The sequence below is a fragment of the Platalea leucorodia genome, assembly GCF_965183815.1.
Source record: "Platalea leucorodia genome assembly, chromosome: 2".
Lineage (NCBI taxonomy): Eukaryota > Metazoa > Chordata > Aves > Pelecaniformes > Threskiornithidae > Platalea > Platalea leucorodia.
Genome location: NC_138824.1, coordinates 83,862,742 through 83,888,911, shown reverse-complemented (window position 1 = coordinate 83,888,911; position 26,170 = coordinate 83,862,742). Strand labels below are relative to the sequence as shown.

The 26,170-nt window shown below is 44.2% G+C and overlaps 1 protein-coding gene across 1 annotated transcript in view; it reads right to left on the bottom strand.

The window, feature by feature from the left end:
* REPS2 (RALBP1 associated Eps domain containing 2) overlaps window positions 1–17,585 on the bottom strand; it is a gene marked incomplete at its 5' end in the record, with an annotated part of 98,671 nt that extends 81,086 nt beyond the window's left edge. Inside the window, one exon of the mRNA XM_082337607.1 lies at window positions 17,376–17,585. Coding sequence (XP_082193733.1) covers window positions 17,376–17,585 — 210 coding nt within the window. The remainder of the gene's footprint in view (window positions 1–17,375) is intronic.
* Between the last annotated feature and the right edge of the window lie 8,585 nt (window positions 17,586–26,170).

The window sequence follows — 26,170 nt, the reverse complement described above, 5'->3', positions numbered from 1 at the left end:
TATGAACGACAGTTTGCAACATTAAACTAAAAGGAGGCACGGTAACAGTTGGCTTGGAAAGGGAGAGGAATAATCTGTTCTTCGTATCCTCCATAGACAGGCCATAAACAACATAGGGCTTAAAAAAAACAAAACAAAACAAACTTCTTAAATCTAAAGATAAGGCAGCACTAGAGTACATTGCCTATAAAAGTTACAGAGTTATCACCAGGGATTAAGAAATTGCTCAAGAATGACACAGAAATGGGATTTTGGTGTGGAAAGGAGAGGGTGTCTGGGGATGGCCTGAGGTCCTTTCCACGCCTGTAGATAATACAGCTTCCCATAAAGATGAGGCTGACGTGATCACACTGCACCAAGCCTTCTCCACAATACTTTTCAAAGCCCATTAGCTTTGGTGTCCATTTGGCTTGAAAGAAGGGCAGAGATGTCAGAGAAATGCATTTCCCAGCCTCTGATTTTCACTGGTCTGACCAGTACCGCTGACACAGCTCAGCCCCTTCTCCCTGCCGACGTGGCCGTCAGGTAACTCAGGGCACGGGTTGTTTCTGAACCCGTTAACGTTTATGCTGCCACTGGCCCATGAAAAGTGCTACGCTGCGCTCATGCTGCCACGTGCCTTTTTCCTATGAAAAAGGCAGCGTGCAAGGCCAGGAGCGAGGGAGGGATGGCACACCAAGGGCGACTCTCAGGACAAGAGTCCTCAGTACTGTAAGACAAGAGCGTGCCCGCTGGTCCCTACCTCAGTTGCTGTTTCATGAAAAAAACCTACAGAAACACCATTGATTTTCAGCGGCACCTAACAGCTACAAAAAAGACTCAGATGTGCTTTTGCTGCTGATCCTTTCTTTTATTCCCTGTTACACCTTCGAAAATAAGACTGACAATCAAAAGTCCCGCCTCACTGCGCAGCCTCTCTTACCAGCCAAACCCTCTTCCTTTTGTATATTAAAAAGACCCACGATCACTCCAGACTGGTGCTCCTCCCCACCAGTTTCTTGCTCTGAAAGCAGCAGAATCAGCAACAAAGCAAAGAGCAGGGCAATGTTCAGACCTCGCTAGCTGGGGTGAAGGTGTGTATGGCCCAGGCTTGGGTCCTGCTTCCCAGCAGAAGCTCAGCCCTGGTGTTTTCAGAACGTGCAAGAAGTTCGCTCTAGACTGGGCAAGCTGGTTAAACACAAGCATACAGGATTTCACAGCTTTCCAAGAGACCAACAACGTATATCTGATAGTGTCTTTGACTAACACGTTGCTGCAATTTTTCATAAAATTTAAAAATGTGTTAATCTCAAGCCAAAGCATATATATTGAGTAATATTTGTCAAAACCCTAGGTAAGAATGTTAACAATATTATATAGTGTCAGAAATTATTTTGCATTCCGAATAGTCTTTCAAACAAACTACATCACAAACGTTTTGTGTAGCTTAAGACCTCAAACACATTTATAAAGTCAAAAGGCACACGGTCAAGCACAGTTTGGCTCATAACTAGATATTGTTAAATATTTTTTTCCAAGATTTAGTTATAGGCAGAAACAATTCTGCAATGAGACGAATGGTGGTGTGTGTTATTTTTAAAATCCACTGGAAATAGTTGTGCAGTTTTTGTACAAGGAAGTATTTCCCTGCAATGTTTACACTTAAACATTTCTATAAAGAAAGTTTGAAAATAAGGCCAATTTTCCTTCCAAACTGAGAAAAACAGACAGCAGAAACGTAGTAAAAAATTAAGGAAAGTCTATTACTCATTTTTACTTATAATGAAAACCACTGAATTTTGTAAAGATAAATACACATTAAAACCTGTAAATACTTTCAAAAGGTGACACGATCCTCTTAGTTAAGAATGGAATAGATATGGAGATAATTAATGAGATATAACCACGGCAAGAGAAGTATTTTGTATCAAGACATAACCTCGCCGTAAAGGAGCATCAGGCAGGCAGCCTCTCCGGTGCACCAGCGCAACGAGGGCAGTTGCTGCACCACAAGCAGTGAAACTTCCCGAAGGGAAACCACTGCTAAATGATCTAGACTTGTTAGACATGGCTGAAGAAATGAATGCCTCCTTTCACAAACAAATCGGGAATGAGCAAAATGGCAATGAAGTTGGGTATTTAATTTAGAAGCAGCTATCAACTGCGACATGCTGAGCTGGCACATCAGATGTGAGGGGCTCGCCTGCTTGTTGCGCCAAGTATTATCCACCTGTTCATCTGAATCCCCAGCATAAGATAAGACATCTCTTGGGGTTACAGGGAACCTGAGCCTAAGTACAATTGGGGAGGGGGGAAAGGAACAGGCATGTTCTCTCTAGCTCCCAGGCATATGGCAGCCGTAAAGGCTGGAAACACTAGGAGAAAGTACTGGCACAAAAGGAGCAAAACCAACGCCGGCACATCATCTTCAGCTTCCCAGGGAGTTAGAGGGAATTTATAGAACAGAGAGACAAACAGTTCCCAAAGCCAAGCAGCAACCAAATTTGGGCTGCAGCTACCTGCAGGTACACAGGTGCAGGCCACCCTGCAAAGCACTGCATGAGCAAGGGGGGAACACACTGCCTGGCAAGCCCTTAGGGCACGACATTAAACCTCTCAATGGCAAGGGCATATTTAATAGCTGTATAAATGAGAACCCATCTCCAACGCATCAATGTTGAAGCACTTGCATTTTCCTTAATGCCAGAAAACTAAGGAAACCAAGGAGGCGATAGGATTCAGCTCTAGCGTCAAGGAAGTTTTCTCACAGTCATACATTTTTGCGAGACATACAATTAAAAAAAAAAAAAGCCCTAAGTAAAGCTGACAAAAAGAGCAAGAACTCATCCCTTCCGTTTCTCTTCCCACTATTTATTTATTTCCTGGCAGATGCAGAGAAATGCTGAACCAGCAGCTCTCTTGGCTGGTGGCAATGGCCAGCTGGAACCAAGGGGAACAAAGAGCAGCGCAGGTGGAGCAGCGTGGGAAGAGACGGGGGGGCAGAGAGGGGCACAAAAATAGCAACACAGAGCAGATAGGGAGAGACCCGCCTTCCCCTTTTGCTCCTCTCCACTCACAATCATGGTAACTTTTAATATGCTATTCTACATCCATCTTTTATCTCATACCCACACCACTGTTTAATAACTACATTGGTTCTAATAAGAAGTTGCCTTTGAGCAGCAGAACCGACAAATCCCAACTTTCTCTGGACCCTTGTCTTGAGGTGACATTCCTCTACGGATTCTTTAATGTTTAACATGGGCTGAGTTCACTTTGGGATCTTTCCCTCAGCAGGAAAATTAACAGGGTCTTCTTTTACCACACGACTTGGGTCTTTCACGCGAGTCTTAGGAACTCTTCAAAGTCTCTCAATATTCTTGACATTTTCTTGAAATAGTTAACAGATTCAGAAGTTATTACCGGGCTGAATTAACAGCATCATTGCACAAGCCTCATTTCTTTTGAAAACCAGGCCAAAAAAACCCCAACCCGTGACACGGGAAATTAGCAAATTTTAGATTACATTAAGAAAGATAAAGCGGAATAAGCAGCAATAAAAGAGACCATCTCATTTTCGTGCTGAAAACACACAGCTATGTAGGAAATGGCAAGACCTTTCAGGAGTATAAGCTTGTGGTTAGCCGTATAATGACAAGTAAAAGAGCATTAAGTGGTAGGTCATTCCCAGCAGGAGATGAAACGTCGCATTGCATAAAGAGCAGGGTGACACATTAAGCAAGCCCCTCATGGAGAACCAGAGGAAGGATGCCTTCCCCGTAGTGTACATTACACGCTCGGAAACTCAAACGTGTTTTCAGCCATTTGACCATTTAATGGCTAATGAGACTGATGGGTGTTCACACAAGGATATAACTACCTTTCATATTCTGCTTGCAACCTTGGTAATAAATGAGCTGCTGCTGCCACGGAGGGGTAAACTGAGTGTTCCTATTGCAAATCAGTACTTCTAGCATTACGCTTGTAGCAGTCCTCCCAGACGGACCACAAGAAAAGGCTAACTCAACAGAGAATGAAACATATAATAACAAGGTATTAAAAGCATGGACAGGCAAACTTCTAACAGAACAGAAACAGCGGCAGCAAAGCAAAAGAAACATTTTCTATTTCACAGGACTGCCAAGTCATTTTACATTAAAATTTTTTAAGCATTAAGTTTGGGAAGTGGCTTACTATGGCAGTGTATATTAGCTTATGATTCAAACCCACCCTTCCTTGGAACTACACAACTCCAGTACACTCTTTCGTTATAAAACTATAGCCCTGGCCATTTTACAGCAGTGGTGAACTAGTTTTGAAATGGCTTAATGCTCTTCTAAAAATGAAAATTGCTGTACAATGTTGCTTGCAAGACGTGTTATCTTGCAATAGCCATCAGGAAGCAAAGCAAAATTTCAAGTATTTAGAGTTGGCCCAAATAATTTCACTGCTCCAAACAAAGTTCTTGTCTGCGCTTTGTAGAGTCACATATGAACCATGCCACTCAACTAGACAGCGCTGTGGAAATTGTAGAAATGCTGTTCTAGGCAAATGCCAATTTGACCATAAGATGGTCCTGCAACTACCTATTTAAGGCACTATTACCAGAATTCTTTATATGGAAGGGAACCCGGAACATGGAAAACTAGATAGCACTACTCATCCACTTCTTTAAATGTATTTCACATCTACAGCCCTTGACACATTGCTCCTCTTTCTCTTCATTAAAATGCCAAACACTCGTATTTTGAAACTTAACTTACGCTGTGTGATCAAGTTACTGTAAGGACAACCCAAGTATTACTGTGCCTGTCTCAGTATTAATTTGAGGATGACCCAAGTACTACTGTGCCTGTCTCAGTATTACTGTCATTGTTACTAATATTTGCACTTGGATATTGCCAAATAATTTAAACTATATAGCGGGGGGGGGGGGCGGGGGGGGGAGATTCACAGACATATCCTCTGCTTTTACCCTTTTGGATGTTTCCCCTGCTCAGAGATATTTACTTTAAGACCTGTCCTTCAGTATCTGAACAGAAGACCTTCACTCCAATTCCAGAGTGCCCTATTTTGTTGCAGGGCTTAAATTCAGTAGTTATACTAAAATAAAGTACCGTGCCTTGCCAGACTTAACCTAAAGCTTTACCTCTCGCACACTTCCCCCGCAATCAAATATATGCATGGTAAATAATGCAGTCTAAAAACAGCTAATGAGTATTTCCCAAGGAAAATTATACCTTTGGAGAATATCCTCCTCAAGGACAGTCCTAATTTAGATGAGATCAAATAAAAGATATAATTACTATAATATAGCCGGGAGGGGCGCAGAGAGAGAGAGAAGGAAAATAAGGGACAGATAACTCGATGTAAATAACATTAAGAATTATTTTCCTGCTGACATCAGCACTGCCCAGCGCTGCTCTTTCTTGTCCTGAAACAATATTTGCTCTGGCCAGTGAACCCGGGACCTGCCGCGCTGTGAGGTACCAGGTGCTGTAACATCATCACACCCAGGCTCCCCATCCTGGTTCCTTCTTCTCACAACACTCAAAACATGTTTTGACAGCCATGACTTCACAGCTGTATTATTTTATAAGTATACTATATCTCCATAATAATACTTCAGTGCTGATTTTAAAAAAGTCCACGGTTAAGCATGGACAGCAGCAGGTTATAATACAAGTGCAAAAAAACCCAAACCTACTATTTGTTACAGTGGTATCCCTCCATCACATACCAGGTGGAGAAAAAAGCAAGCTGAGGCTCTCTCCATTTCTAACTTTGGTAGCATCTCATGAGAAACTCAACCTAAAAACAGGATAAGATTCTGGTTGTGTAATGTTGGGGGTTTTTCTTTGGGTTTGTTGGGTTGTTTGTTTGGTTGGTTGGGTTTTTTTGAGGGGTTGGGCTGTAGGTTTTCTGGTTTGTTTTGGGGGGGGTGGGGTGGGGTTTTTTTTTGTGGTTTTTGGTTTGGTTTGGTTTTTTTTGCTATCGATAGGCTTTTCATGAGGCTACTCAAGGACTCTGTAGGAAGCTTCAGACATGAGCATGATTTTAAACCTTATGTTATTCCTTTTTAAAGGTTACCAGGTTCCAGCCTCTTTCATCTTCTATCTGCAGCAGACATTTATATTTATAACCTGTTCATCACCATGGTATCTAAAGCACCTAATAAAAACCAGAAACAAGCAGCTTCCTGGTCCCTGCCTTTTGTTATTCAGCAGCAGAGAACAGCAGCTAACAGCGTCATTGGGATTTATTTATTTTTGCCTTCTCATTTTCTCCCAAACCAGATAGCCCCCAATGCACACACTGACCACCTGGCCAACTCTTTCAAGCTTCTTCTCCAATCTCTTTCACAACCACTGCTTGTAATGAGATTCACCACTGTCCTGCTCCAACTACCTCGCAGCTCCCTCATCCTCAGGTAAGGTCTCCACTTGTCTTACATTCTTATCATAGGGAACTAGTTTTAGTCTATCTGTTCCCACCAGAACCACGAGCGATCCCATCTAAGTATCAGAAGCACAAAAAGCTGCTGGGAGGCATGAACATCGCAGTTACCAAATCCAGAAAGGAACCCGGCCAGCAACCTAGAAGTCAGCCCACAATGATCCGCAGAAACAGACTGTCACTTTGGAATAGCCTTGTATTCAGAGTCTTCCTCTTACTCTGTTTAAGAAGGGAATTACTGTATTTTAGGTCCAAAGGAAAATTTTCAGGACCCCTTTTTACCATTAATACTGAATTCAGAGTTTGCGGAAGAGAAGAATAGATGGCCAGGACATACGGGACATGTCCACATAGCTAAATAGGAGCATATTTCTAGCAGTTACAATTATCTAGGTCTTCCACAACTTCAGCAATGATAGAAAAACTCATTCTTCAGAGAGTTAAAACTTTTTGCTTCTCACTTCTCAGAATAAGAATCAATTATCGACAACTCTTCATGGCAGATCTGACGCTTGGTGTCTTCCAGTCCTCCACCTTTTATACTTAAAATAGTATCAGCAGAACAACAACCACCACCAAAAAAATCCCAAAACCACCCACAAAACACCCCACACACCCCTAAAAAAGCAATGGGGCATTCTAAAAGCAGCGACAGAAAGTGCTTCCAGTTGCTAAAAATCGCAAGAGTTAGTATCCAAGAAGTGATGAAGAGCACACACACAGAAACCCTGACAAATCCTCGCCATCTAGATGGCAGCCACCAGGTCTAGTCATCTTGAACTAGACTTATTGAAAATACTGCAAAGTCTTGAGTTTCTTCCTGAAAAAACACCACTCCGATTCCACTGAGCCTTTCAAATTGCTGCCAGGAAATGAAATATTTTGTTCCAGGTTGCCTTAATACAAAGGTACCATAGAGTCTTGTGGAAGCTGTTGTTTTGACGTTTCATACTGTCCTGGTTTTGGCTGGGACAGAGTTCATTTTCTTCCCAGTAGCTGGTATAGTGCTGTGGTTTGGATTTAGGATGAGAATAATGTTGACAGCACACTGGTGTTTTAGCTGTTGCTAAGTAGTGCTCACAGTGGCCAAGGACTTTTTAGCTCCCCATGCTCTGCCCAGTGCACAAGAAGCTGGGAGGGGGCACAGCCAGGGGGGCTGACCCAGACTGGCCACAGGGCTATGCCGTACCATATGGCGTCATGCCCAGCATATAAACTGGGGGAGTTGGCCGGGGGGGAGCAGCGATCGCTGCTCGGGGATGGGATGGGCATCGGTCAGTGGGTGGTGAGCAACTGCATTGTGCATCATTCGTTTTGTATATTCTTTTACTATTATTATTTTCTCTTCCTCTGCTGTCCTATTAAACTGCCTTTATCTCAACCCACGGGTTTTACTTCCCCCCCCCCAATTCTCTCCCCCATCCCACTCGGGGGGAAGGCGAGCAAGTGGCTGTGTGGCGCTTAGTTGCTGGCTGGCGTTAAACCCTTACAGTTCCTCAGCAGATGACGTTTATGAGGCACCATGGTCTCCCTTCTGAAGAAGCTGCCTGGTCACCATCACTGTGACACACAACATCAGAATTAGTCCAACCAATGGAAAGGAACAAAGATGATGACCTCCTTCCCAAAATTTATGTACTTCAGATGTCATAGCGCTTTAACACATAAGCAGTGCAAAACAAAGTGTTTTGATTTAGTTCAATAAATTACAGGTTTTTAAACATTTCCAAATGAACTTCACTTGCGAACATTTCTCACAGTTATCCTTGCCCTAGAAGGCCAGAAGAAATTCTGGCATTTCCCATAAAAAATATAATTCTGGGTTTTGTTCCACTTTGCAGACAAAATGAGACCCTACTACTACAGAAGAAAACGGAGACCCTGTGACACAAGATGCACTTTTGACACAAACAGGAACCACATACGGACTTATCTGCCATTTCATCAAAATACTTTTTTCTAAAATAAGCTGCTTTCTGCAGTAGTTACTGTGATGTGATTTTCTAGACTGGCTCCCCACAAAAAAACTTGATGCTCCTTGTACGCATCCTATTTTATCACATTTGGCACATTTCCCGAGTCCATTTCCCTAGCACTTACAACTACAGCAGGTACTTTTAAAGCCAATGCAACCAACACCCAAAACATTAACCTCTACAGTTGTGCAGTTATCTTAATATCACAAATTAAAATCCTTCTTTAGTTGAGAGTTACAGATTATTTTTATAAGACTGAAGAGTTGTCAAAAGACTTCTTAACTGAAGGTGTACCATGGTAGCTAACTCCATCACATATGGTGTGTGTAGAAGACACCTCCTGCCCTTCCTTGATCTTATACCCCATTTACCTCTAGTTTGAATCAACACGTCACTTGGAAAAGCAGCTCAATTTTTCTCTTCCACATCACTAAACAAAACCCTAAAGTTATCACCATTTCACCCAACATGCTTGCACCTTATGTGTTGAAATGTGTCATTCATTCACTGAGAACCTATTTGTTTGCGTCTAAACCAAGCATTCGTGCTCAATTCAGCTAAAGAGCACAGGACTTCAAAGTAGCAGCATCAGACAGAGTCAAAGAAGACATCGTCGCCAGTGCCCGTGCACAGTACGCTAGCAATTTATAGTACATTTTATACCATGACTTGTATTTGCATTTCTATCTGTACATAGTAAAGGAAAGGCAGCCTATGGCTATTAAAACATAAAGATGTTCTTATAAAGGCAGCAATTATTCAGAGGAGGGAAAGCAAAAAAGAAAAAAATTAAATAAATACATAAATCATACTATTGAGTTCTTTTTGCCTCCCTCCCCATTTATTTTTATTTTTGGCATTTGAAACCTCCACGTACTTCACCTTTTACTGCTCCACTGCTGTTACTGTTGGTAACAAAATAATTCTGACTATATTTGTTGCCCCATAGCTCTCATCTTGTTTTACAAATGATTAGACACATTGTTTTATTCTGAAAGACCATCATCTTGGCTTCCATACACATCATTGTGTAAGTTATGCCATAAGTAAATAATGCATGAAATGTGAAATGTTACCTATGCCAAAGCTGATCTAATGTTTCTTGGTGTAGAAAGAGAGACTTTAAGAAGAAGAAAGGATTAAAAAAAAAAAAAAGTAAAGCAATTTGAAAGGCTCATTCCAAAAAACACTTGAAACATAATAATAATAATAAAGTAACGCTACAAACGTTTGCTTTTGAAAGTAAAATTCAGCTTCATGACTCATACCACAGTGAGCGAGCAGACACCACGGGCCATGTTCAGACAGCTTAAATTCAAGCTCAGCCCAGTGTTTCCCGTTAGCCGACTCTAAATCAGTGCCACCAAGCCAATGGGAATGACGAGGTCTGAATCCAGTGTTTCAAGTATGGCCCTGCTCAAAGGAGTAGCTCTCCACCACCTCCGGTCAGAGAAGAGGACCAACTGAGGTTCACGTTCAGACTGCAGGACTATGCAGATGCAAGGATAAGATACTGGAAGAACCATTGGCAGCTTTTTTGGATGAAGAAAGACTGCTCAGGGCAGGAAAAAAACCCACAAAGATGAAAAAGAAGGAAGCAGAAGAAAACACTGAAGATGTGCTTTGGTAGTCAGGCTACCTAAAGTTTCTCAAGACCCTTTTTTTTTTTTTTTTTTAAAAAGACATTTGCTAATCATGCTGCTCTTGTAGCTCTGCTCAGTAATTTATGTTCATTAGGAAGGCCACCGAATGACTCATGCAGGTACAACGTCAATTTAGCAGGCAGCCTGTAACCTTGGGGTAGTTTTAAGCAGGCCTAGTCCCAACAGGAGAGAGCCCACCGCACGCCTCAGGCGCGCTCTGCGCGGCGCGACAGCCTGCCGGGGGGACGCTTGTCGGAGAGCAGCTTCTTCAGCGCTCCACTCCAAACGTACCACCCAGTCTAAAACAGCTGGCAGCACAAAGCATCTTAACCTTAATGCCTGCAAGGCAGGTTCATGGGAGAAATAAGTTATTTAAAACATTATTTAAGTCCGAAGAGGTAAGACCCTAATTTCATTTTTGGCTGGTACTGGAACTATCTAGTTATTTTTCTAGATAAAGATCTGTCTCATCAGTCGGTCATCATTAAATCAAGATTTTTTTTTTTAAATATGGAGATATTTCTGGTTTTACTAACAAGTAGCATTTTAAAACATTTAAGCAACCACGTAGCTTAATATAAATCTTAGTTTTTATTTCATAAGAAACTTGCTCTGTTATCATCTTTAATAAGAGATACATCCATTTGTGTAGGTACATGTGATAGATGCAAAGTTAAATTTAGATGAAAACTGGAATTAATTTAAAAAACACAGACTATCTTCATCTGCTAGAAAACCAAAATGACACATTTTTTTATGTACACAAACATTTAGAAGTTTATAAAAACATGTTTTGTCTTTTAAACACTTTGGTAAATAAACTAAGTATAATTTGCAGTTAGTGATTTAGCTCATTATTTCTGGTCACTGTTTCCTACCAGATGACAGAATGAATGGATCTCGTCCCCCCACATCCTTCCACCTCGTCACCCCATCTAAACTGCAGGGGAAAAAAAAAAATACTTCCCAAGAGTTCTCAATTTTAGGCAGTGGTCACCAAATAATGCTCCTGAATACACTGGAAAAAGAAAATATTCCTCTGTTCTGGAAGAGGGGATTACTATTCATCCACAGTTGGTTTTCTACTCCAGCAACCTTTTCTAGTTAATTATCCACTAACTCAGCTGTTGAACTGTTTGACTGTCGTCAAAAGTTGAACTAGCACATACTGCTCATTAATGTTTTATTTTACCATACTGTTGGTATGTTTAGATGCTAATACATCAAAGAATCTTGCTTTACAAATATAATATCAAACGTATTTCTCAATTCATAGCATTTTAAATTTAAATAGGTTATTTATCCTGATTCCTTGTCACAGAAATGCTTGTTCCATCTTTCATGAATCTAACTTGGCTAAGTTTTTCAGCTCAGCTAAAATCATGTTTTCAGAGTTCATACCAACCCTCTTTTGCAAGGGGTGTCTGCGCTGGATTCCCCCACTGAAGTAGGTGAATTCTGTGTATTACGTATCCTTTGCAAAACAGATTGTGGACAACATCAATCAATCTGTGTATAAACATCACAATACTGACAGCATATTGCTGTAGATACACGCACGACTGAAAAAGGTTATACTCAACTGCGTGGTGAACCCACCGCACTTACAAAAGTACCATGACAAAACCACTTATTAAAAAAAACAAAACAAAACAAAAAAAACCCACACCACAAAAACCCCCACCATTTATCATCATCACGGCTTCATACTGCAGCAATCTCTCATGAAGACAGTTATTGATTTTCATCCCAATGGATCTTTTTCCTCCATCCCTCTTGTAGAATTATTTTAAATCACTGGCACAGCAAAGCATTATTTTATTGGAAAATAAACTAATTAATTCATACTTGGTTGCAATAAGTGTTAATTAGTGGAGGCTGCAGGCCTTGACCAGGCTAATTCTGACTATCCCACTGAATCTCTGTGACAAGTAAGTCTAGGAGTCTCTGGTTTTACAGAATGATTTGAAACGCACTTGGGAAGGAACAGTTTCTACAAATCTTCTACTGTGTATCTCAATGTTGAGGCACTCAAAACTACTACTCTTGTAAGTAGTGACTACTAAATGATAGTTTAAATGATAAATAATAGTTTAAAGATGTACTAGGACCTTGAATTTTTTTTTTAATGGAATATATCATCAAGATTGCTTCAGATGAAGTTTTACCCTTTACTTTGGTATAATTTAGATTTTTTTTTTTTTTTAATAAATAATAATACTGTGTTTTTTACATCTGGATTTTGCATGTTCCTACTTACATAAACACAACTTTGCTTATGACTCTAGAAAGGCAATGACAGTTTGGAGGATTGTGGCCAGAATTACTGATACTGAAACATCAGTTTTCCTTTCCTCCTCTTGCTGTACCACTTACATAAAGTCGCACTCCCCCTTTTGTTTCTTCCTGACTCAAAGACATCCATAGGATGTAATTTCTCCATGTGTACTCTAACCTAACATCACTTTTTGATGGACTTGCTGTTAGTCAGTCAGCTAAATCAAATTTCCAGCACTAGCATAATGCCAAATTCTGTCAAGGGGCACAAAAGAGCGAATTTTATCTTTTACAAAGTAATGATAAATCCAGACTTTCCTCACTCAAAAAGTTCTTATTTTCACTGCCACACAGTTCTTATTCTTTTCTGCCTGTTTGAGGCAGACAGTTAATCCCACCCCAGCTATCATGCAGGTACTAATTTATGCTTATGGAATAAAAAAAAAGTACTGGCCTTTTTCCAAAGAAATACCAACTTAGCAATTCTTTTTTTTAATCTATTCACACTTCTGCTTTTTGAACACAAAAATATGGTTAAACTGTAGAGCTGTAACTATAGAGACAAGTCATGATAAACACAAATTAACTCACAAAGCCTGTGGAAGAAAAGCAAGATTGCTGGTCTGTGTTCCCTATTCACACGGAGCTGGAAGGAGAGTTCCAGCTAAAAAATGCAGCGTCTGTGTAGCTCCAGCATCATACAATTAGTACTTGTCAGCCTCGGAGCTCAAAATAACGCAGTGTGTTCGTTTGCAGAGGAAAGAATGCGTTTTCTTAAGAAAACTGGATCTCTGTGCTGATAGCACAAGTCCACAGATAAGATTAAGGTTTATAAAACTGGGAATTAAGGATACCATCAGACAACCAAGTGAGAATTAATCAACTAAGTCAGAAACCAATGAAAAGAGATAAGCATTTCAGTGTAAAACTTGAGTCCAATCCTGCTCCCTAATTTCTTAAGGTGAAATCTTCAGAGACCACAGTAATACCAACAAACAGTAAAACTAGCACAAGGTACCTCTCCTTTGCTGACCAGTGGGCAATGACTCTTTCTAATTTTAACTAGTCTTTCTAACTCTTTATTTTTATCCGAAATCCACGCAGACATCAGCCCACCCGTAACGAACGCACTTTGGTGTCCCGGACCGAAGGAGCAGAGGCTGTAGTCGCTGGCGGCCAGCATCAAAATGGGCTCACAAATTGATTGCCCAAAATGAGACAAGGCAAACCAGCCATCGTCAGCACCGATGGTACAGCGGTTAGTGTGGAGTACCGCCATCCCAATGCACGCAGGGAGCATCATCAAACCGATTCCTCCAAGGAAAAGGCCAGAAGGCGGTATTTTTGTCACCCCAGTGAATTCAAAACAGTTATTTTTCCAGGATTTTTTTTTTTATTTGCACAAATTCGGTTCTTTTTCCCTTTATTAGGAGCCAAAGCAGAGGGAACACCATTTTCAACTTAACCAACATGAGTAAATATAAATGCGGCTGATGCTGTTGAGTTTCTTCTATTTCTGACAGCCTACAGAACTGCATGGCGCGTGACTAGTCTGCTCCTTCCTCCTTTGACATAAATATTGTAAAAAATAAAAATAAAAACAATCCTAGCACAGATCTTTCAGGCAAGAGATTATAGACATTTTACAGTTACTTTAAAAGCCCCTGGTGAAAGATCTGCCACAGGCTTTGTGCAAGTCTAAATAAAATCTTAATGGTTCTGCCTTTAACCACACTATATGGCTAGTCGAAGACTTTCAGTACACGGGGGAGGTATGATTATACAGTCCGCAAAAAACACACTGTCCTGTCCCTGTCGTGCCCTTCTCTGTCCTGTGAAGTGTCTGACATTTTTAATTTTAGTGCTAACTTCAACCATTTTTCCAGACCTGAAATAACTCTTGCTGAGTTCATTCTTCGATCCCTTCTTTAAGGGAAGTTAAATAGGTACAACCTCTGCTGTACGCTGTTGCCCCGCAGAATAGCTGGCTTTAATGAGCCTGGGTGTAATGAATCTGTGTTCAATCACTTCATTCTTCGCAAGACCCGGGACTCTCGGGTGCACACCATCTGCTCCTACTGACCCGGCTGCTCTTGGATTTTTTCCATTTATTCCAGCATTTCCATTTCTGGCACATGCTCTCACGTTCCCTACCTGCTCTCTGTTACCTAGCCTCTTTCATCTAAACAACCTCTTGGATCAAGCCAACTAACCTTTAAACAAAACAAACCCCTTGCCTGTTTGCTGTTTGGGAGCACGCATCACTGCTTTTCCCACAGGAACGGACATATTCAACCGCAGTACTCCAGCCAGGATGCACCCACACGATTTTTGTCTAGATCGCAAACCCTGCCGTTACAGTTAAGGAAAGTGGAAGGAGATTTCCCGTGATGCTTGTGAGCATCTTCCTGATCAACAAGAAATCTCAAAGACTGTATAAGGAAAGGCTCCTTCTCTCTCAAAGATTTATCCCACTTATTACACAAGTACAAATCCCTGAAGACAACAGCACAGGTTCAAGGCTTCGCTGTGGCACTAAATGCCAGTTCTGGAAGCATACTGATCTGTAAAACTGCTCCTCAATAAATACCTTGAGAATAAAAAGCTGTACATTGCACATTGCTTACAAAAGGGTCCGTAGCTGCCTCTTGTCATAGCCCAAGCAAGGGCCAGGGAATGGCGTTAAGGACCTTCCGGACTGTGCAGGCTCTGCTTAGTAGAAATCCAGAACTGGTTTCCAACCCAAATCTCCCCATTTCTGACATGGCAAAACTCAGCAGGACCATTTCTCAGCCGGTCAGTAGGGATGCCTGCATACTAAGCACTAATTGTGACATATGAGGATTTTAAAAAGCATTTAAAAAACAAACAAACAAACAAACCTTTCATGGTCAACAATTATATCAAAGAAAACATGTTATCTTAACTCAAACGAGCTGTCTCTGCCTAAAATAGGTGTTCCCTGTACTAGCAGAAAACATATTCCACGAACCTCTGTGCCTTGTTCCCATAATTGTTAGAATGGTAAGGGTTTTTAAACAGAAACTATTAGATTGCATTTTTGGAAGACGATAAAAGACAAAATATCAGCAAATACCTCAAACAACGCTGTGGGTTTTTTCCCTATCAAAACATCCACATTTCCAATTTTTTTTTTTTCAAATACATTATGATAATTCATTTTTTTCTTAAGTCCCAGTAAATGTTAGTGAGAATACCTGACAGCGGTGGGTTTCGAGGACGGGTGCTCTAGCCGTAGAGCAGAATGCCACCGTGATTAGTGCCATACAAACTAGAGGGGGAGGGCAGGAAAGAGGAAGAGAAGCAGCCCCAGATCCCACGGGCCTTATTATCTGAATATTCCTGAAGCCAATTACAGGCTTGTTTCCCAGTAACATTCTCCTCACAGCATAAATATACCTGGAAATAATCTAAAATAGTAAAAACCAACAAGAACGTTAAGAAAAAACCCAACATTTCCAGGCTTCAGTCACACACTACTATCAAAATGACCCCCAAAACAGACTATGATAATAAATATCACTTAGATGATAGGGTAAGGAACTACATAGCAAAAATAAGAGGCTTTTTCCATACTTCTTTGGAAGATGAAGTGACTAATACCAAAGTCACACAAATTTACTAATAGGACTTTAACAAGCTTCTTACATACACCTTCTTATTTGAAATTAAATGCCTTCCTCTTCCTCTTTGCAAAAGAGGTGCTAGATCTATGCGAAATCTCTACTTTCACCGCCCAATTCACCTGCACGACCGAGGCCACAGTCTGGCTCAAAATGAAGCAGTGCTACAGTGCTCAGTAACATTTTTATTTTACAGCTCTGGTAAACAGCACAAGTAAGAGAGGGAAAAATATCCTTGAAACATCATCATTTTCGTTCAGAATCACCTGTGTAATATGAATTTATATAAGGCATTACGAGATGACCTGACAGCTACCGGGAAAGCAGCAGAGGAGTTTAGTACCCTCAGGCGGTACCCAGGTATAACTATACATCAGCCCAATTTCGACATAACTTTTTTCTGCTTGATAAATAAAGACTACTGAAGAACAGAATTCCTGCAAATAAAAACAAAACTAAAAAAAAAACAGCAACACCCTACCTCTGTTGAGTTTATTGTCAGAAGTACTCTGCAACTACGGTGCATTAGTCAAATTACCAAGCCCCAGGAGGAGACCCCAAGGCCGGTCCTTCGCCCAAGCCCTCTCGCGCCCTGACCAACCTCCTCCCGCAGCCAAGGAGGGCTCTGCCTCGCACCCCTCCTGGGGACCTCTTCGGGGACCCTGCTGCTGTGGTGGCGTGGGAGACTCTTACTTGCTACCCAAATGTATTTGCTCTCCAGAACAGACATATAAACACCACAACACCGTTTTACCTGCAGATTTTTTTTCACTGAAACAACACTTAAAGACATCAGTGTTAAGCCAGGAACGAAACGCACGGCGTGTCCCCTTCGGCTCTGCGAACACAGCCGCCTTGCTGATACTCGGGGGCCCTTCCGAGGAGGTACATGACATTACCGCTCCGAGCCGGGAGACCGCATACGGCCGCCACGGGGCTGCGCGCAACCTCCCGCCCAGCCCAGCGACTCCGGGTCACGGCACCAACAAACGGGACATCGCCTGTCCCGAACACGCGAACACCGGGAAGGAAGAAGAAACGCGAACTACCGAGCATCGGCAACGGTAGCAGCTTGCCTGGAAAAAAAGGACACGGACAACAAAGTGACACCGCCATCCACGCCGCTGCGGTGAGAAGCCGTGCCCCGCTCCAGCGCCGTCTGGGCGCCGGCCGCGCTCCGCTCCGCTCCGCGCCCGCTCCGGCCCGGCGGGCAGGGCAGGGCAGGCAGGCAGGGAGGGCAGGCAGGGCAGGGCAGGGAGGGCAGGGCAGCCCCTAACTTTCCGGCGGAGGCAGCGCCAGCCCCTCTCCCGCAGGGCTGAGGGAGCGGGTCCCGTCCCGTCCCGTCCCCTCCCGCCCCCCGCCCCACAACTTCGGGGCGCGCCGGCCGCCCCCCGACCCACCTGGTGCAGCGTGTCCGGGGGCAGCTGGGAGGCCCGGAACAGCTCGCCCACGCTGCTGCCCCCGGCGGCCGCCTCGGGGGGCGGGCAGCACCGCGAGAAGAGCTCGGAGTAGCGCTGCTGCTCGCTCTCGCTCAGCGGCAGGAGCAGCCCCCCGCTGCCGGCGGTGGCGGGGGCAGCAGCGGCGGACCCCCCCGCCGGCCCCTGCTCCATGGCGGGGCGGCGCAGGCAGAGCCGTGCGGCCGGGGGGGCGGGCGGTGTGCCGGCCGGCCGGGGGGCGCGCCGTGTGCCGGCGGGGCGGGAGGCGGCGCCGCGCTGCGGCGGGGAAGGTGCAGTCCCCGCCCCCGCCCGGTGCGGCCGCCGCGCCGGCCCCGCAGTGCCCCGGCCCCCGCCGCCTCCCGGCCCCGCCCCGGCCCGCCCCGCCGCTCCGCCCCGCACCCAGCGGCCCCGCCTCGGCCTCCCCTCACGGCTCCCGCCCGCCCGGCCCCGGCCCCCGCCTGGCGCCTTTTTGTTTGTTTTTTTTTTCTTTTTTTTTTTTCCTTAAGTTGGTTTGGTTTTAATCTGCAGTAGCGACCGCCTGCGGCTGTGGCCGGCCCCGGGGCGCGGGTGCTGCAGGGGACGGAGCCCCGCGCCCCACGCGCGGGGCAGACCCACGGCACCACGAGGCCCCGCGCCGCCGCCGGGCGGGTGTGGAGGCGTCGAAACCCCTGAGGAGGCCGGGTGACCCGGCCCGCGCCGCGGCCACCCGCCGCCCACCCTTGCGGTGCCCCTGCCGGCCCTGCCGGGCCTCCCACGCCGGCCCCGCTGGCGCAGCCCCGCCCGGGCGCCCTGGCGAGGGGCCCCCCTCGCCCGCCACCCCCGCGCTGGGGGCTGCGCTCCCGGGGCGCAGCAGCCCTCGGTCTTTGCCCCCGGTACAACGGGCCCGCGCCAGTCGCGTTTCCAAAAGTACCGCCTGCTGCTGAAAATGCAGCGCGGGTGCTGCCGTGAGGAAATGCAGCCGTGTCGTACCCTGAAGGGAGTCCTCGGGGGCCAGCCGTGACAGGTTAACGCAGACACCATGCGCCACGTTCTCTATGGTTTCTGCTTTACCACTGAAGGGCAAAGAGCCCCGCGTTTACGCAGACAAGTTTCCTCTTTATTACTGCTCTGTCAGCGGTCAACCCCGTAAATGTTCCCCTCACAGGCGGCGCGCCGCCTTGGAAGTGAGGCAGGTGGTGACCCGAGGTGGGAGGGCTGGGGTACCCCAGCAGCGCCTTCGGGCGTTTCAAGCGACAAGGCGCTCAGCCTGAAGGCGAGGCCCGTGAAGGCCGGCGTCCTGCAGGAGGGTGCAACCTCTCCTCGCAGCGGCGCTGGGGCTGAGATACAGCCAGGCCCGGGAGAAACCAGGCCTACCCGCTGTTCTCCTGCAGTCCTGTACCGTTAGCATCACGGGGCTAACGTCGTTAGCCAGGTTCAACACAAAGCATTTAGGAAGTCAATGATGTTGTTTAATTTTTATATGCTTGTTTACTATTAATTCTGGCAAAATATAAAATCCAAATGTAATAATTTTACGTAATGTTTTTACTAGAAAATATTAGGTTAGGGTTACTTCAGTTAAAATTGCTATCAGTTTAATTTATGGTCTGTAAAGCGAAAAAAAATTTTACTAGCTCTACCTCTGTCCTTGTTAACCAACACCTGTTATCTCTTTTTAAAATCTTTTTGAAACTGCTTTATCCTCTCCATACCACGCATCTGTGCCTCCTTCTCACCTGCACAAAACATGCAAACCTTTAATTCCTCTAATCTGAAATGAAGATCAGCGGCCGTCTTCTCAGTGTTTGGAACGCTGAATGGGCTGGTGGTTGCGGATACTGGCAGGTGGATAATGAATGATCGTGTTTAAGGATGGAGTGTTGTTATGGAGAAATCTTTGTTCCTTTAGGGACAGTGGATTGCGATGGTATTTTCTCATTTTAAAACCTGTCGTTTGGAAAGAGGGCAAGACTATTTCAGAAACTGAATCTTGTAGCCCAACTTAAAGTGGCAAAGACTCGTAGTAGCTCAGAAAAATTCGGTGAGTCCTCTTGAGAAGGTTCTGCAGAGCAGAGAGTGAAGAACCCCTCAACTGCTAGGTTCTTCACCTGGAGAGTCCCAAGATGTCACTGGCCCTTTCCTGTATCTTCAGTCAGGTACAAGATACTGGTCGGAGGAAATGGTACCAGCCGTGTGGAGACGACGTAGGGCTTTACCTAACTATGGCCGTATTTAACTATATGACTATCATGAAAATAGAATAATATCTTCAAAGTAGGTTATGGAAGAACAGCTGTCTTACAGCTGAACTCGAACAAGAGAGATGTTATGCTGACAAGTAAAGGAAAATACCATCAACGATTTCTGCTAATTGTGCGTTTTCCTGTGCCTGAAGATGCTCATTGATAGCTGACCAGCTCAGTACTTGCGATGCTAATGTCTCATCACGACAAATACTCCCTTCTCCAGCACCCCAGCAGACACCGTTTGACCTTTGTTGATGTGCCGGCCTCAGTTTTTCTAAGTTTTTCTAAGGTGGACCATGGCAGGAAGATATTGGAAACACCCACTGTCCCAGAACACAATAATCTGTCTTACCAGCCACACCTCTTACTGCAAATAAACACAGCTGCTTTTTTTTCCTTGTTTTTTTTTTTTTTTTCCTTTGGACAACTTTCTCTTCTTCCTTGACCTCTAAAACTCACATTCCTCTCTGTACATCCCACTCGCATCGGAAATGACGCAGTGGCTGTGGTCAAAACCAGCCCGCCCCAGTATTGTAATCTCCAACGTGTTGTCTGCAAGACACTGAAGAAGTGAACCCCCACAAGCTGAGGGAGGAGGCAGGGAAATCCCAGTACCTCCGGGGAGCTTTAATCCCCCCTAGGTGCCTCAGCCCCTTTCCGTACAGTCCAGTGCACCTCAGTTTCCTCTCTGCAATGGCGCCCATGGTCCTTGCGTGCTGTAAGGTTCTTGTGAGGGTACGTGAGTGCAGACCGAGAGGCACTTCGTGATGACGGAAGCCGTGCAAGTATCATAGGAAGAGGGCTTCAGCCTTCCTGTTTACAGGGAAGTTGTGACCTCATTGCAGGTTACAAAACTTCCCTATAGCTAAGAAATGCTACATATCAGTAAATCAAACCAATTCAAATATTTATTGTTTGCTGGAAAAAAATAAAGTCAGTAATGTAAACTGGATTGAAATGGGACTTACCAAAGTATGGTTTAGAGCTGTGTGTGGTCCTCCTTTCCTCCTTCCCACCCCACCCAAATAATAACGCAGTGACTTACTCTAAACCCAGCCAGCAGCAGTCCTGCAAACAATTGTGCGATCACGTGTGGGAGGGAGACCAAAGTTGTAGGGGAAAAAATAAAAGAATAAATACTACTTCCAAAGATATGCCAGTAGGAGTAGTAGTAATACGTACGATAGGTATATTTTTCTTCAGGATGAAATTGTTGGTATAAATTGTCATGTCTAATATGACATATAATACATAATCGCCAATAAAAAATCCCTCCCAATATTTTAGTATTTAGGGGATCCTGGGAACTGTTTTTATTTGAGCAGTACAACCAAAGACCAGTCACTCAAATTTGTATGTTATTTCACTAGTCTTAGGGTTTAGATCATGTCAAACTTGTCGTGGCCCAAAAGGCATGAGATCTGACTGGCAGCTGCTTCCCGCTGATAGCGAAAATACCCCACGTATCACCGAGTGAAGCTTCGGAAACACAGGCAAAGGGCTGGCTGGAAAACCGTGATTTAGCTTTTCCCACATCAGTTCGAGTGAATCTCACCCGTCGTTCCTAATAACAATTCCTTTTATGCTCTTTGCAAAATGAAAGAAGACTTTGACGGCAAGCAACGGGTGGGGCAGGTTTCCCAGCCATGGCATCAGGCATGCTTGGAATATAATCGACAAGCTTGTAGTTTCGTGTATCGATTCAGCGTGCCAGTACTCTTATTATTCTTTGCATTGTTGCTTGCCTGAAGAGATTCCATCTCTACGAAAAACAGGAGAAATGGTTAATGAACTGTAAAATTTGATTCCCTGTTTTCCAGCTTGTTAATACCTCTAATGCATGAAAAACCCCTAAGAAATGGTAGCTGTTTCCTAGCTCTGACCAATTCAATGTTTTCAAAAATTAGATGGCATCATAGGTGAAAACTGCCTTCTCTGAGCAGACTGTGGAAGATGCAGTTCCTGACAGTTTTTTCTGTAAGCAGCTGAGTACATAATAGAGAATAACAGTTGGTGTCATAAAATATTTGACAAATGTACATTTATTTATTATTTAGGTGGGGAGGGAAGGAAGGAAAGAGGACCACACACAGATCTAAACCGTACATTCATAAGTCAAATTTCAATCTAGTTTACATAACTGACATTATTTTTTCTAGCAAATAATAAATACTTAAATTGTTTTGATTTACTGGCATGTACAGTTTCTTAGTTACAGGAAAGTTTTGTAACTTATAGTGATATCACGACTAGTTGTGTTTAGAAGAGTCTTTTTACAAAGTCCTTTTCAAAGATTTATGCATGTAGCGTGAGCTTTAGTGGCGTAAGGCTACGCCCGTGCACACATCTTTGTAAGAGCAAGGCCAAAAATAGTCTACTGCTTTAGGTAACTTTCCAGGAGGATACAGCCTCATTTCCATTAATTTCCATCAAAGCCCCTGGCAGTTTATTTCTTTTAAAATAAAGAATGGCTTCATGTGAAATTGAAAAAAAATACTTCAGGTGCACAGTTGTTATTTTTTTAGTTTTAGTTTTGAAAGATTATCCACTGCTATATTCTGTAGGTGCAAAAGGTCATTCAACAAACCAAGCATTAGAAAATGTCGTTCCTCTATCATTTGTGCTTTAACTTTGGAATTTCACAAAGCCTGCAGCAACTATCCAAACACCTGGTTTCAACCAGAATACACCCAACCTTACCGTACTGCAGGGCAATGGTTCCTAAAGGTCACATCATCAGCACACTTGAAAGCCTGAACCAAGAAATACTGCCAGGGGAAGAGCTACATGATCCTGGAAGTCACATGCAGAAAAAAATAAAATTTTAATAATAAAAAAATAAGTTAAAAAAAAATAAGAGGGACCTGCGATTGTCTGCTCCCATGGACACAAGTTAAAAGACAGATCATGCAATATATCTTGAAAGTTAACTGTATTCTCATGGACAAGGAGGGAAATGCATGTTAGGCAGAAGGGACTATTACAAGAGCACCAATTAAAGAAAATTTCTTACTGCTTGGTGAGGTGGCTAATGTTCCATCACTTGTTTCTTTTAACAAACCATTACTGGCAACAACACTCTTAAGTGGAAAATAATCACAGAAAGGGACAGAGACATTAATCATTACAATGAAGCCATTAATGCAAAGCAAAATGCATATTTTCCATTTGAAGAAATAACAATTAAGTAAAAAATCACTGCACATCCGCTTTTCTGTGTGTCCTTCTGCTAATTTGCCTCTGAAAAATTTTGCCTTCAGATTTGGAAAAAAATTCTAAGTGTTCAGTTATGAGATAACCTATGGACCAAAAGGGGCTTTCAATGCTGCTACTGCAGTCTCACGCTTCATATGCAGTTTTGACCTAAGTAAATTCCCTTTGAGGCAAATAGTTTGCCCTTATGCCATATTCCCAGTTACATTTTAACACAGCAAATGGCCCACCTTGTCCTCTAGTTAATTCATGAACTCACTATAAAACACAAACAAATCAGCTGCAATACGCTGTGGCTTCTGCTCTTAGCACAGACAGTGGAGATACACCAACAATAAATTGTATTTATGGCTGATTTTCCCAGGCCAAATACAGCTACAGCGTCGCTGCAATTGCAGTAACGTTGCAGGCATTTTCTGCAGGAACATGCACTGTGCCATAAAGCTTGTGACCTGCACGTGACAGAGCTTTTCATTCAGCATCGGTTTGAGAAGGGCTGTACTTTGGCTGCATCGCTCGTTGTGCAAAAGGCGCTGTAACTGCAGCCTGGCCTGCAACGTGATAGCAACCTCCAGCTCTCAAATCTCACAGGCAAAGGTGGAGAAACACACAGCTGGCTCAAATTCCCCAGCAGCCAGAGCTGCATCTCCCTCATCCGCAGCACCGCGCCGTGGCCTCCCTACCTCTTCATAACCTCTCTGAGAAGGTGGGGTTCGTCCGGAGCTGGGCCGCTGCGCCTGGTGCAGGGTGGTGGAGCAAGCGCTCAGGCAGCGGGGACGGACTGGGTGGCACGGCTGGGAGATGTGCCAGCCGCAGCCGGGTTGCACAGCCGCTACACCATCACCTGAGAACCTCCTTTCCCTTCTCCCACCCCTCCAAGTTCACAACAGATACTTGGGATATCATTTTCAAAGAAAAGAAACCTGAGAGACCTGAGTGGCGTTAGTTTGGATCGGGCATTGTTTCTCAGCAGCACAGGAGAAGGTTTTCTCGTTTTCTGGTAAAGCCCTCCTATGGCAGGGACAGCCTCTGACCATTGGAGCCACAAACAGGAGACTGCACAGGAAAAATAACACAGACCACAGCTGGACTCTTAACGTCACTGCAAGCCCAACCATCATCGCCAGCCTGTTCACGGTCAGCAATCAGCACGCAGGGGAAGGTACCATGGAGGTAATTTTTGCCCCTCTCTCATGTAGAAGGCAGAGCTGCAGAGCTGAACACAAGAGATCCCACACGGATTAGAGAGCTTGAGCTGGGCCACAATAAAGACAGAGCACAAGATGGTTTATGGCACGTCCCCAGGAGCTGCTCTCCCCTTGGAGCCTCTTGCAACGTAGAGCAAATGCTCTTCCCTGGCCCCTCTTCAAGCTTTGTTTCCTGCTTGCAGACTTGAGGAGGGAACAGGGCTGGCTGACCACCTCCTCACTGGGCGCTGCCGGCTTGCTTCCCCGCTCGCCGGCCTCTGCTGGCGCCGCAGCAGCTTCACCAAACTTAGTCTTCATTTAGAGCAGCGTGAGAAAAGAAACGGCTTGTATTCTTTGCAACTCAATGTGCTTAGAAGTCCTTTATAGGTTTGCTGTTGAGGTATCTAAAGCCAAGATTTAAAATCAGAATAGGATCAGGCCTAAAATAAAGGCTAGTCTCTGCATATGTACATACATTTTATGTTATTGAGCCAACATCATGTTCATTATTATATAAAATCTTGTATTTTCAGTTACATGTGTTCATATTGCCAGTATTGACTGGCAAAGACTGAATATTGTTAGAATACTATTTGCTTTGCCATTTATACATGTTCTTCATTTTTTCCGCGGGTGTAAGACTTCCAGGCAGTTGACAGCTGAGATATTATTATTCAGTATAGAGATTAGATATTAAATCTCATCATGGTGGAGAGGGAAGGTGCGTGTAAGGACGATAAATTACAGTCTTGTGACTGAGGAGTGCATCTTAGAGAGGCTCAGAAAAATGTGATACCGCTCCTACCTTCGCTACATTTGCCATGCAACCCTGCAGACATTCTTTGTTAGCAGTACAAAGAAAATATTTTCTAATTGTACAGCAGTCTTGTGAGATACAGGCAATGTTTGTAGGGCATTCAGATACTCTGAAAGGGTAATGGGGAGCATATAAACTCAGTGAAGGACTAGCAATCGGGACTGACTGGTGCGACTTGTGGTGTGATGACAGTGACTAAAACAGGAACTAAATTGGTGAAATGCAGGATTTGATTACATGGTTCAGAAGTTATTTCAGTTTTCTGTGCAGACGACCAGGCTCCACAATACAGTTCAGAGATCCCATGCAGGAACCAGACCGCTAGCTTGCAAATCAAAGTGGTACAGCTGCCCATGCCTAAGCTGACAAGCTCAGGTGAAGACTAATGGCAAAGTTACCCTCTGGAGTCCAAACTACCATCTGTGCATGGTGCTGGGCTGGGCTGTGGTGACATACCAGCTCTTCGGTGCTAGTGACAGGATTTCCAGTATTGCACAGCAGAGTGTCGCGTAGATGTGCATCAGGAACAGAGTGCACAGGAGAAGCATGGGGACACAACACCCACAAGGAGGGCTCTAGATGGGAGAATGATCAGTAGCACAGTAAAAAGGAGAGATCAGGTTTTAGAAGCATCTTTCAAATAAAGGAAGTAAAGAGCATCTCCCAAGCTGCCCCTATTTCACCCCCCCTCCTTTGAGTGATCCCACTTTTCCCTGTCCTGGCTGTGGGTCACCTGGGACCTTTCCTATCATCCCTCTTTCATCCTCCTTGCCAGTGACTTACCACTGTGTTCCCTATCTTCCCCTGCTGGACCTCTCCCCGCAAGGTACCCCCCCTTCTCTTCCCTCCCTTTGCAAGTGCTAGAGGGCTCTCTTCACTCCACTTCTATCAGAGGATACAGCCCCTTTGATTAGAAAATCCTGCTTCTGTGCCCGAGTGCATCATTTGGAATCTATGGCTGATGCCACCTTTGAATATTCAGCTCTAAATTGCAGCAAATTTGTAACACTGGAGATCAGCTGGGTGGAAGGAAGGAAGGAAAGCAAGGAAGGAAGGAAGGGAGGGAGGAAAGAAAGGAGGAAAGAAAGAAAGGAGGAAAGAAAGGAAGAAAGGAAGGAAGGAAGGAAGGAAGGAAGGAAGGAAGGAAGGAAGGAAGGAAGGAAGGAAGGAAGGAAGGAAGGAAGAAAGAAAGAAAGAAAGAAAGAAAGAAAGAAAGAAAGAAAGAAAGAAAGAAAGAAAGAAAGAAAGAAAGAAAAAGAAAAAGAAAGAAAGGAAAGAAAGAAAGAAAAAGAAAGAAAGAAAGAAAGAAAGAAAAGA